At 41.8% G+C, this 12,986-nt stretch overlaps 1 protein-coding gene across 2 annotated transcripts in view; it reads left to right on the forward strand.

Annotated features, from left to right (window-relative positions):
* LOC307080653 (guanine nucleotide-binding protein G(o) subunit alpha) overlaps positions 1-12,580 on the forward strand; it is a 65,180-nt gene extending 52,600 nt beyond the window's left edge. The window contains exons 7-8 of one of the 2 annotated variants that reach the window (XM_079743457.1): positions 8,238-8,391; positions 9,517-12,580. In XM_079743457.1, coding sequence (XP_079599583.1) covers positions 8,238-8,391; positions 9,517-9,704 — 342 coding nt within the window. In that variant the 3' untranslated portion in view covers positions 9,705-12,580. Of the gene's footprint in view, positions 1-214; positions 369-2,829; positions 6,457-8,237; positions 8,392-9,516 lie in introns of those variants that run through there. The other variant, XM_079743456.1, reaches the window with a different exon arrangement.
* Positions 12,581-12,986: the final 406 nt, after the last annotated feature.

A 12,986-nucleotide genomic window follows, 5' to 3' on the forward strand; every position in this document is an offset into this window, starting at 1 on the left:
AATTTCAATTTCTTGACTTATTTCTTCTTTTATGTATAGAGGTTGTGTGTTTGTGTTCACATCTGCATTGTACTCGTTGACTGTGCAAAATGTTTACATGTGTGTGTGTTTGTGCTTTTCTGCCTGTCAGCATAGTTTGAGACTGTTTCAACTTGTGACGTTTTGAGGATGTCTTTTAAAACTCACTCCTTTGCCCCCCCCCCCCTTCCCACAGAACCGTATGCATGAGTCTCTGAAGTTGTTTGACTCCATCTGTAATAATAAGTGGTTTACCAACACCTCCATCATCCTCTTCCTCAACAAGAAGGATCTGTTTGAGAAGAAGATCTGCGGGTCACCTCTTTCAATGTGTTTCCCTGAGTACCCTGGTAGGTAATGTTGAGAGCGATCCGTTTTAAACTGTGAAGTTGCTCACAGCAGCACTCTGTAAAGTTGTGTTGACATGAGCGCCTTCAGAAGAACTTTAAACTTTGCTGTTTGGTTTAAGGGTTGTGTCATTTCACAGGCTTATACTAGGTGACAATACAGAAACATGGCAATATGTTTAGGTTCAGGAGCAGTTATAAAACCCATCCTAGAAAAGTAAAGCTTTGAAAATACAGTACATGTGAAAGATTTGTTAATAGTATTGCTATTCAATGGTTAGGCCAAAAATGTAAGGAAGGAAATGCATGGGAGAGAGGGCATGATGCATAGAGAGCTGGGAAGATTATACACAGCGGGATAAGCTGGAGAGCAACCGGAACACCACTGCCAAACAGGAAGGAATTCCTCCAGCCACTGTGGAAACACAAACCTCTAAAATGTGAAACAAGGCCAGAGAAAGACCAAACAAATGTGGGTAGAGAGTGGTTCAATGTAGTAGTAGAGAGAGAGAGAGAGAGAGAGAGAGAGAGAGAGCAGTTGTGAAAGGGACAGTGTGGGAAAATCCACATAAGAGGAGCAGAGAGAGAGTAATAGCGTGGGATTCCACATGGGTTTCCTTGTTTCCCTCCTTTTGCTTCCTCATCCTTTGCACCTGGCCTGATTCCACTCTGATTCTGGTGTGGAAATAACAGACATAAATGAAACACAATGCATCATCCACCACTGGATTGTACGTGGAGAACACCATAACAAGGCACATAAGAAGCATGCCAAGGTACTGTTATGATGCGATGGTCAAGGTCAGGCTGTTTTTCAATGCGTGATATACATGTCAGTAGCCTGGCTCCGCTTGCCTACTTCCGAGAGAAGTAGGCAAGAGAGCTGGGAAGATTATAAACAGCGGGATAAGGTGGAGAGCAACCGGAACACCACTGCCAAACAGGAAGGAATTCCTCCAGCCACTGTGGAAACACAAACCTCTAAAATGTGAAACAAGGCCAGAGAAAGACCAAACAAATGTGGGTAGAGAGTGGTTCAATGTAATAGTAGAGAGAGAGAGAGAGAGAGAGAGAGAGAGCAGTTGTGAAAGGGACAGTGTGGGAAAATCCACATAAGAGGAGCAGAGAGAGAGTAATAGCGTGGGATTCCACATGGGTTTCCTTGTTTCCCTCCTTTTGCTTCCTCATCCTTTGCACCTGGCCAGATTCCACTCTGATTCTGGTGTGGAAATAACAGACATAAATGAAACACAATGCATCATCCACCACTGGATTGTACGTGGAGAACACCATAACAAGGCACATAAGAAGCATGCCAAGGTACTGTTATGATGCGATGGTCAAGGTCAGGCTGTTTTTCAATGCGTGATATACATGTCAGTAGCCTGGCTCCGCTTGCCTACTTCCGCTCAATTTGAATTTTCCTTCACTACTTGGTCTGGGTCTGCGGTATGTTAGTGGGTTTTCTCCGTCTAAATTTTCTGCGTCCAATCAGCAAACAGAGGGAGTGGCTGAGATCAATGACGTTAAAGTCAGCTCTCATTGACAGACATCTTCACGCCCGGTGTTTGGTTTGTTTACAGCCTGCACGCAGCGTGATTCCCGGCCAAACGTTAGCGTTTGGTTATGGCAGATCCAGAGTGGCACTAGGCAGATCCAATAGTTTTAAACTTCAACAGACACCCGCCTTCAAGTGAGTGAACGTTTGTCAATTGGGTAGGTCCAGACTCTGTACAAATGAAATGAAGTACGAGAGTCTGGTAGTACCAGGCTAACTTGTCAGAGCAACAACAACAAAATTGGTGCTCTGTGCAGAGCTCCTTTCTTTTGTTGCGCTTAGTGTATTCCTGCTGTTTTGTCCCTGTGCATAAGAGTCACCATTTCTGGACCTTTGGGAGCGGAGCAGAGCAACTAGTCAAGGAAAGATAGGACATAACAAAATGTCCATCAACCACGAGAGGTTGATTCTGGTAGTGTATGGAGGATAGTTCATTAAAATATGTCAGGAATTGTAAGAGGATGGCGTCTTGTCAACTGTTTTAACTTTTAAAACAGTTTAAAAGGCAAAAATGCACTCAGCCCCACTCCACCAGCAGTTTTCACAATGCATGAGGCATTTTTTAATGCTGTTCTTCATGATGGGCCCGTAGTCAATCTTTCTCAGACATATATGTAGTCTTAGTAAGAATAGATAAATATAAACATAGAGCAGGAAGTTCAAAATAATTCCCTTAGTTAAGGTTTGTTAATGTTTGGTACTGATATTTAGAGTATATACCAGTTTTCTGTGAAATCATGCTTACCAGGGCTGTTTCTGTTAGCTAATTAACTGTACTGTGTCTTACTAACCCTAAGAAAATAATTGGTCAGAATAACACAAATTTATGTTTGGTTCCATGGATGGGGCCCAATGGCTACTGCCTACTCTGATATTCTAACCCCATGCCCTCCCCTTGTCTCTCAGGCCCCGACAACTATCTCAAGGGCATTGAATACATCCGGCAGGAGTACGAGAAGAAAAACAAGCCAGGGAACAAAGAGGTGTACTCCCACGTGACCTGCGCCACCGACACCGGCAACATCCAGTTTGTCTTTGACGCCGTCACCGAAGTCATCGTATACCAAAATATCGCCACCTGTGGACTGAACTAAAAGCACTCTTGTGGGGTTGGGGGGGGTAGTGGCTGTTGTTTCTGATGTTGATTATGTCATCCTAACTGCAAGCTTCCACTGGCCTAGAGTTGGCTAAATGATTGAAGAGGAATCTCCAGAATCCATGAACTAGCAGATTGTATTTTCAATACTTAATCCCTTACTGATCAACTCAAAGTGCAAACTCGACTCTTTTTTGCCAGTCTTGCTGTCCCCAGCACTTTTCCTCAAATCGCTTGCTTATCCATTTCCCCACATGCCCTTACAACATTCATATCAGCATCCTGCAGCGCCACCTTCAAACACTCCAGTCGTGCTGCAGGAACACCGCACACTCCAGTGAGCCTTGTAAACGGTTCAAAGACAAATACAGCTCATTTGTGTGCTGAAGTCGTAATGTGTTTATTTGACGACAAAGCATTTTGATTTGAATTAAAAAGCATGTCGATCTAAAGAACTGAACGTGGAGATTTGAACTATATACTTGTAGATATGAAGTAAAATACGACTGATTCCTTAGACCTCCAGATTGCAGCTTTCAGCAGGCACTTGAAGCTCCATAATGCATGGCTTAACATATTGATTTCCAATGACCTAGAACCCACTAATGGTATGCCATGTTTATCTCTTTCTACACCAAAACCTGGTGGCAATAGACAAAACCTTTTTTTTTTTTTTTAAATAAGATGGAGAGAAAATAATGAGAATGCTAAAGTACCCATTGTTTGAACTGTGTGTGATTTGTCACATATTTAAATAAACATTTTTACACATTTTGTCATAATAGGAACCAATACATACTTCTTTACAGTTTGAGGTACTAGCAGAAGTAGGAGATTTTGGCTAAAATGAAGAGTGCGAAGGATCAGCCGTTAGGTTTACAGGTGATGGAGCCTCAGCTGGGCTCTGATTCTGATTGTACGGGTGTTACCAAGGTAACAGCAAACAACAACTCATTAACAAGGGCTCCATCCAAGATGGGATTATTCATATATTTATGTACACATGTTGAAATTGCATTTTGTCATCAGGTGCGGTAGAATGCAAAAACAAAATGTAACACTCCTTTCTATAATAGTCCAATGAGGTTTTCTGCCAACTACGTAGTGTTTGCATAATAGAATATTCCCTCCGGACTCTATTGTGCATTGTACCCAAGGTCTGTCAATGTGTGTGTGCGTGTGTTTGTGTGTGTGTTTATCTCCAGAGAGGTCTATTAGTTAAATGGAAAAACAGTTTATCCGGTTCCATAACGCTTTGGTGTCACACAGATTTGTTTCTCAAACTCAATCCTAGTATGCAGTCTAAGCTGAGTTGTGTCTGTGTTTCAATCGCTATCAAAATATCGTCCAATGTAAAATGAAGCAGGCCCCCGCTATGTATGAATTGATAAAGAAAAGCAATGTTATAATAACAGAGCTTTTAGGTCATGGCCAACTTTTGGGGGTTTGGGTAAACCTCAATGTTATAAAGAAAAGACCATCAGTAAATAACAACAACATAGATATTAAAGGACATTGGGTTGGATACCTTTAGGACATCCTGGATTTGGCAAAACACATACTTATAAAAAAAACAAAACAGATGGGCAGAGCAAGTACTCTGTCACACAATACCAACAACACCAAATATATTTCAGATGTTGTGTAGTTTGTGTTAGTTAAACTTTTGAATGTTAATTAGAACTTATAATAATTAAGAGGGCTTTTTATTTACATTTCAAACTGCCAACCTTTTGTAATTGCTGCATGATATCATTAACTCCTCCCACGACACCTGGGCAACTGTTCCTAACTGGACAGTAGTGGAGCGTGGGTGTGTTTGTGTGCGTGCGTGCGTGCGTGCGTGTGGACAAGTGTTGTGTAGTGTGGTATATGTTAATAAGGAAACACCAGTCCAGGAGACTATGAATGATTTACCAAGGATGCACCTGTGTGTCCTTTTAACGCACATATCCTATAGCCCTCTGCATGCACAGCAGACACTAGAAGCACACAGAGACATACACTCCTGGGAACCCCCCACCTGCACCGCCTGAACAATGGGAAAAGCTCATGCCTGCCTGCAAAACGTTCAGGTTTTCTCCATGTATGATGCATAGGCTTTTGCACATGATCTCAAGCAATACAAATGAATCCGCATGCCTTTGTTTTCTTATCCATCCTGACACTGAAGAACAGGATTATCAGAACAGATTGTCTGATTGGCCTTCTGAAACCTGATGAAAGAGTGAAAAATCGCTTGTATTAGAGTTTGAACCCTTGGGCTTAGAGTGCTGTACAGAGAGGTCTTTGTATTTTCCTTTCCTTCGCCCGCGTGGTCACAACCAAGGCGCACCATACCCTGTTTCTAGGTTCTTAATTGCCATTGTGGCTATTGCCTCCCGCTGTATTTAACATTCAAGAAAAGGACAGGCAAGCATGGCAACTAATATTTGGAGTAATTAAGTTGCCCGGGGCCACAGATTAAGCATTATTCTTATTTTGATATTGTTTCTCTCATCAGACATCCCTATGTTTTGTCCATTTTTCTTTTGGTGTGACTTTCATGAGCTTAAAGAACCAATGCTATCCAGCTGTACCCGTTTGTAATGTGCATGGTGTATGCAGGCTGGAGGTTGGATGCTTCCGCTGAGAGGCATTATGGCTAATGGACTCTTGTGTGTTTGGGTATGTGTTGATGTGGGACTGTGTCTGTGTGTGTTTTAGATGTCAGCTTGTTCTTTGTTCCTTCTTCACACTCCAATTACCTGATGAATTGTCAGTACCACCACTGGGAGACGGCCAATGTGAAATGGCAGTGCAGCTAAAGATGCTGGGTAATGTAGTTCTCTCCCCCTCCCGCACCCCTAATGATAACTCATTAAGTCCTAAGGTGGAGGGTAACAACATACGTTGTATGTGGACGGACATAAAGACAGGTTTTCTTGGCTGCTGTGTTCTGCCTTTTGGCCCCTTCTTACTTATTTTCTCCATAACACAATCAGAGGAGAGACAATTCACTGCATTGGTAGCTGATGTGTAGGAGCTCTGGGGGGCATCAGGCTTTATGTTTGTGTGTGTGCGTGTGTATGTGGTTCAGAAGAGGGCATTAGATATTTATGAAGGGTTGCTGCTCCATCCAAGATGCAAAGAAGGGAAGCTGTGGTGTCTGATGCAACAGCAAATCCACCACCAAAGTAGGTAAGCAGCCATAACACAGTGATGTCTGAGTCAAAGATTCTAAATAAACTGTTAAATCATCTAGATTTAATTGCCTCTAATACACTCAATACAAATGGCTTTAGTCATGTGCAGCTGAATAGATCTGATATGGCTATGTAGCGCATAGATCCAGTATGTGTTTAGGATGTATCAGGGTTTTAAAGAAGCTTTACCCAACCACTTTTTTTGTGTGTGTGTGTGTGTGTGTGTGTGTGTGTGTGTGTGTGTGTGTGTGTGTGTGTGTGTGTGTGTGTGTGTGTGTGTGTGTGTGTGTGTGTAAAAACTATTTCAACTTCTTAAAGATATTGAAGGTCTGAGGCCCAGTGAGACTGCTGTTGTCTGGGGGAATTGTTGGGCATCAAGTTTAATCAGCATGTGTTTCATTTGTTTTTGAGAGGCCTAAATAAAAGTAACCTTATTTGAAATGGGAGTTGACTGAAGTTAAGAAGTCACCAGTACCTTCATTGTTAGCTGACCACCATGACAAAGAAGAACATTAATTAACCAGCCTCAGGCCTGTCTCTACTGAATTTAAATCAAACAAGCATTTAGTCATATCAAGCTTAATATGCTGTCATTCCTACCACAGAAAATAGGAAATAATGCAGGCTTTTTAACCCATTAGCGCACTACAGGAGAGTACCAACATATCAGTATAGTGCGAAACAAAGGCTGAAAAGGTGCTATTCCTCTTATGAACATATCCGGCTAAGTTTCACCTAACCACATACACATTTTTTAAACCAAACACCTATTCTGGTCACGTGTGTGTGTGTGCGTCTTTTTGCTTTTGTTCACTGAGCACTGTAAGTAGTATTAATCTGCTGTAACTTGCTGTCTTGGTAATTTATTAAACTGTGTTTTTGTGTATTTATATGAGATGAATTACAATAAAGCACCATATGAATATGCAGGCGTTTGCAAACACGCTCTGTGTGGCTTTCATTAAAAAAAATATTTATATCCACTTTGTGTTGGTTTTATTCTTCCAGTATCAATATTTATTCTTAATTAATCGTGGTTTATCTGCTCAGGAAATATCCAAATAACTTATGTTATTGTATACGTTATATATGTTTATGTATATATATGCAAATACCTTAGTGATGTGTAAGTGTATACCCTGCCTGTAATGTATTAGAAAATGTATTGCTCTCTTTCCCTCTATCTCGCTGTATATATAGAGATATTAATATTTTCCTATATATTTATAACATATACATTCTGTGTCTTTCTCCGGTGGTTTGTGTTTGGAACTTCTTATGAGTGTGTCTCTATCTCTCTAAACACACACACACACACACACACACACACACACACACACACACACGAATACTGACAAAGACATCCTGCTCCACACACTATCAATAGTTTCAATTCAAACCTAAATCCCTGCTTGGCCATTTGAGTGAAATGGGTCAGCTCATACTGCTGACCACTGGCAGTAAGGGAAAGATGTATCCCCTTAGCTATTCATGGTTCATGGTCACCACACACAATGATGCCAAGATGTTGTGTCACACAAAGTTAGACAATGAAGCTAGTGACTGAAGACATGATGTTGAACAACTGTTTGGTCATATTACAGTGCTAATGGACTGTGTTTCACACACTAAGGGCTCAAAATGTCCCTTTACTTGCTCATTTCCCCACATTGATAAAGCCCAGCTTGTGGGTGTGCTCTGTTTTGTTATCTTCAGCCTCTTTTCTCCGTGGATGCTCAGACTTTGTGGGGCTCAGTGTGATATGCGGGGGCGAACGGAAACTTATGTTGTTCCCAATGATAACTTTCACTTCCTCTTTTTTTTCCCTCACTCCTATTCTCTTCTCCTTTTTCATCAACTGCCATTCTCTCTCTCCTCGGGCCTGCTTCCTCTACTCTTTCTGTGTCTCCGTTTCCTCCATTTCCTACTCCTCTTTATCTCTCCCCCCCCCCACCATCTTTCGCCTCCTCCTCCTCCTCCTCCTCCTCACGTCCCTCCTTCTGTGTCGCCTCCTCCCGGTTCTGCCCCTATAGAACCGCATGCACGAGTCCCTCATGCTCTTCGACTCCATCTGCAACAACAAGTTCTTCATCGACACCTCCATCATCCTCTTCCTCAACAAGAAGGACCTGTTCGCGGAGAAGATCAAGAAGTCTGCCCTGAGCATCTGCTTCCCCGAGTACACAGGTGAGGGAGGGGGCTGGGCAGGAGTGAGCAGGGGCTCAGCGCATGGTCTTTGAAATTGGGATGGTAGGGGCTTTTAAACGCCCCTGTTAAAGAATTTCTTTATTTTACAATGTATATTCAAAGCGGGTCCAGAATTCTTTTGCCGAGTCATTGAATATTGCTCAGTCCTGCGACAAAAAAAATATTCTAATATTTGATAGAATTGCCAAAAATCTGACAGGGGGGTGTACTTTTTGACAACGTAAGTCATAATTGTCGTATTATAGAACATTTTCACTGTGCAGGTTCATTTTTAGAATGTGTTCTCTCCCTGTTTCTCTCTCTGTATTTCTCTCTCTGTCTCTGTTTCTCTTTCTTTATCTCCCTCTTACTCTCTGTCTCTCTCTGTCTCTGTCTCTGTCTCTCTCTCTCTCTCTCTGTCTCTCTCTGTCTCTGTCTATCTCTCTCTGTCTCTCTCTGTATCTGTCTCTTATCTCTCTCTGTATCTGTCTCTATCTCTGTCTATCTCTCTCTCTCTCTCTCTCTCTCTGTCTCTGTCTCTGTCTATCTCTCTCTGTCTCTCTCTGTCTCTCTCTCTCTGTCTCTGTCTCTCTCTCTATCTCTCTGTCTCTCTCTCTCTCTCTCTCTATCTCTCTGTCTCTCTCTGTATCTGTCTCTTATCTCTCTCTGTATCTGTCTCTATCTCTGTCTATCTCTCTCTCTCTCTCTCTCTCTCTGTCTCTGTCTCTGTCTATCTCTCTCTGTCTCTCTCTGTCTCTCTCTCTCTGTCTCTGTCTCTCTCTCTATCTCTCTGTCTCTCTCTGTATCTGTCTCTTATCTCTCTCTGTATCTGTCTCTATCTCTGTCTATCTCTCTCTCTCTCTCTGTCTCTGTCTATCTCTCTCTCTCTCTCTCTCTCTCTCTCTCTCTCTCTATCTCTCTGTCTCTCTCTGTATCTGTCTCTTATCTCTCTCTGTATCTGTCTCTATCTCTGTCTATCTCTCTCTCTCTCTCTCTCTCTCTGTCTCTGTCTCTGTCTATCTCTCTCTCTCTATCTCTCTCTCTCTCTCTCTCTCTCTCTCTCTCTCTCTCTCTGTCTCTGTCTCTGTCTCTGTCTCTCTCCCGCTCTCCCTCCCCCTCCCTCAGGCACCAACACTTACGATGATGCCGCGGCGTACATCCAAGCCCAGTTTGAGAGCAAGAACCGCTCCCCCAACAAGGAGATCTACTGTCACCTGACCTGCGCCACCGACACAGGCAACATCCAGGTGGTATTCGACGCCGTCACCGACATCATCATCGCCAACAACCTCCGGGGGTGTGGCTTGTACTGAGGGGTGCCCGGAGAGAGTCTGCAGCTTCCTCTCCTTATCCCCTCCTCCTATCCTTCTCCCGTTCCTTATTCTTTTGATCGTTTACTCTTTCCTACCCTCCCTACCCTCCCTTCTCCTCTCTTCCTTCGCCTTTGGTCTAACCTTTGACCCTCCTCTTGAAAGTATGATGATCATAGTCGCGAGGGCCATGAGGGCTCGGCTGAGTTTCTAAACGAAAGGTGAAAAAATAGAAAAGATATATAAATATATGTAGAGAGATTCAGTTTGGCTTGCGTCCCTCCTCGGCCCCACTGTTGTTCTTCTGTGGCTGACTGCCAGCGGAGCAGATCAATTGAATTAACAACACATCAAAGTATTACAAAAACCCGTACAGCTGTTGAAAATGTCTGTAAGCAAAGGCAACGAAAACAGCCTTTCTTCTTTCTCTTTTTTTGGTCCTAGTTACTGTTATTTGTTGTTGATTTTGTTAACTAAGAAAATCTGTTAGCCTTTTTATTTTTATTCATTATTATACATGGTTGATTATTTGTTGATTATGTGTGTGTATATTTATTGTGCGAGCGTCAGTCTGTACACCTGATTCTTATTCACATTTTGCCTCACCTGACACCATTTCATTTGTTTGTTTTGATGTAATTTTGCTGTATGGATATGTCAGACAGTATAAGTAGCTCTAAGACATGATGGGCAATGGGCCTGAAACTACAGCTCGAGAGAACAAGAAAAAAGATAAAATGGAGAACTGCTCAAACTGACAACACTGAATTTAGCATTCCGTTTACATTCAGCTGAGGCAATTTACAATTATTTTGTTTTCATTTTATTATTTTTTGAGTAGGGGGGAGGGGGATAGCCTCTGAAGCCCATAGCTAGCCCATGAAGCCGTGGATGAGGCCGGAGACTTAGAAGGGAAGGTGTGCTGAGTATCTCACTGGTGTGCTGTTTATAAAGCTAGACTTCCTGGAAGCATGTTTCCCACATTAGGTCTCTGGACTCTCTCAACCTGGCTCGAGTCATTTCTAACCTCCTTCATCCTAGCAGCGCTCATCACAATCCTGTTTTGATAAGCTCTAGGCAATGAGCTCATAACTTCTTAATGACTGATTATTAATCAATTAATCAATTCCATTTGTTTGCTGACACCCCCCACACACACACACACATACACAAACACATACACACTCCGTCTGTGCCTGGCGTTCTCATAACTACTGCTTCCTCAACTATGAGTTTAATTTATTATTTAAGTTTTTAGCATTGATGTATATAACCCTGAACCCATTACACATGACATTTGTCCTCTAGTTTTGGCATGATGACCACCGTGCGTTTTATTTGAGTGGAAGCCAGAGTTCATTGAAAATGGTCATCTCACTTCCCTATGTCCCCCTTCTTCCTGCCAAACTTTCTTCCTACCCTTTCACCCTTAAACCCCTCCCACTACTAAACCCCAACCCCCTGCCTGAAGCTCCGCCTCCCAAACTGAAGCCATGAGACAGATAGCATGAGATCCTCATGGCTTGGTCTGAAGAGAGCAGATAACTGAAACCAATTTAAAAAAGTGATGATAATAACGATAACAATAATTTCCACATGCATACTGTTAATAACAAACTGAAACTTAAAAAAGATGATGAATAAAATGGAGGAGGACTGAAAGTTAAAAAAAGGTTGGATTGTTGGTAAATAATTCCAGCAGAAATGGAGCGGGTTTCCTTTTGGCGTGAAGGGGATGAGGTGATGTGTCCAATCAAAAGAGGGCGATTGGAGGAAATGAATGAAAGAAGTCTTTTTCAAAGGTCATGTCGACTAATGTCTTGTCTGGGTAGAAAAGCTGTAGATATTTGGATTCTAGGAAAGGTATATAGAATAACACTGGTTTAAATAGAAAAAACGACTGCACAAATAAATGTTATGCTTATTTTATTGACGGTAATAAAATAAAATACAAAATAGCTCAGATAAAAATAACTGAATATGATAATTCTGTACCATTATGGAAAGGTATATTTCTTGTGCTTTGTAGCAACAAAACATTTCTTTTTCTCTATATATCCCTTTTTTTAAATAACAAAATAAAAAAGCAATGTTTGCCAAACGGGTTCCCATGTGTGAGCTAGCCTGACCGCGCTGTGGCGACCGGTGGGAGCCTCTGTTGTATTGCTCTGAGCTGTGCGGCCCTTATGCTCTGTTTTTGCCTGTTTCCCTACATTTAGAAATGTCCCCACTTTTAGCTTGACTCAGAACTACGAAGTACAATAACAATACCTTGTCTTTTTATGATTTCTAAAGAAGTAAATGAAATGAAGAATCACTTTATTGAACAGGCCGGGGAGACCAGTTCTTTTTATTCCTTTTCTGTGGTGTCCGATAGTTATATGGGCTCCCGCATGTGTGTAAGCACATCCAATGCTGTACAAATATAAAGTCATGCTTATTCATTCTTTCGCCCTGTTTATTTTATTATTTTCTTCTCATTGTTTTTTGAGGGTAGGGGGGTGCTTTGATACACAACTTCCAGGTCTACAATGAAAAGCACAGTTCTCACACACACTTTGTTCACACATGTATAACATGTAGATATGGAGCTGCATTACCATACCTTAACTTATTTAAATGTCTTGTATTAATCTAGTCATCTATATAACCTCGTTCCTGCCTTCTTGATTTCTACTTTGGAAATATGCAGGCAAAGCTGTGTATAATGACAAGATACATTTACTCTTTTATTTCTCCCAGTGGATGCTTTTTATTCTGTGCTGATTTATTTATCTCTTTATCTCCCCATCTTCTTTTCTCCCCCTCCCTCCTCTATCTTCTCTCTGTCCCTCCCTTCCTCCTCTTTAGTGAATGATTGTTTGGTTGTTCTTTTATGTGGGAAGTCTGTGCTGGAAAAAACAATCGAATGTAGTGTTTACATTTAATGCCACCATTTTCATGACTACAAAAAAGATAAAACAAATTCATCAAGCAATTGTTGTCTCTGGTGGTTTCTATATGGGCGGTTTCTTCTTTGCTCTTGGAGTGGTTTGGATCAAATCAAAGGTGCATGTTTTCAAGTCCAGAACTGCGAGAATAAACAGTTTATTCCTGGGCAAGATACCAAAAACAACCAACACCATAATCCTGTGGTCACCGAACTTCTCTCATTATTCTTCCATTATTCTCCCATGCTTCACTTCCCAAGCTTGTCATTTCATCACCAAACATTGTACATCAAAGCACGTGACAACGGCATGGCTCTCAGTCACCTCCAATCATTACTCGGTATTCTCCAAAAAA

The sequence above is a fragment of the Pollachius pollachius genome (assembly GCF_949987615.1).
Source record: "Pollachius pollachius genome assembly, chromosome: 9".
NCBI classification, from domain to species: domain Eukaryota; kingdom Metazoa; phylum Chordata; class Actinopteri; order Gadiformes; family Gadidae; genus Pollachius; species Pollachius pollachius.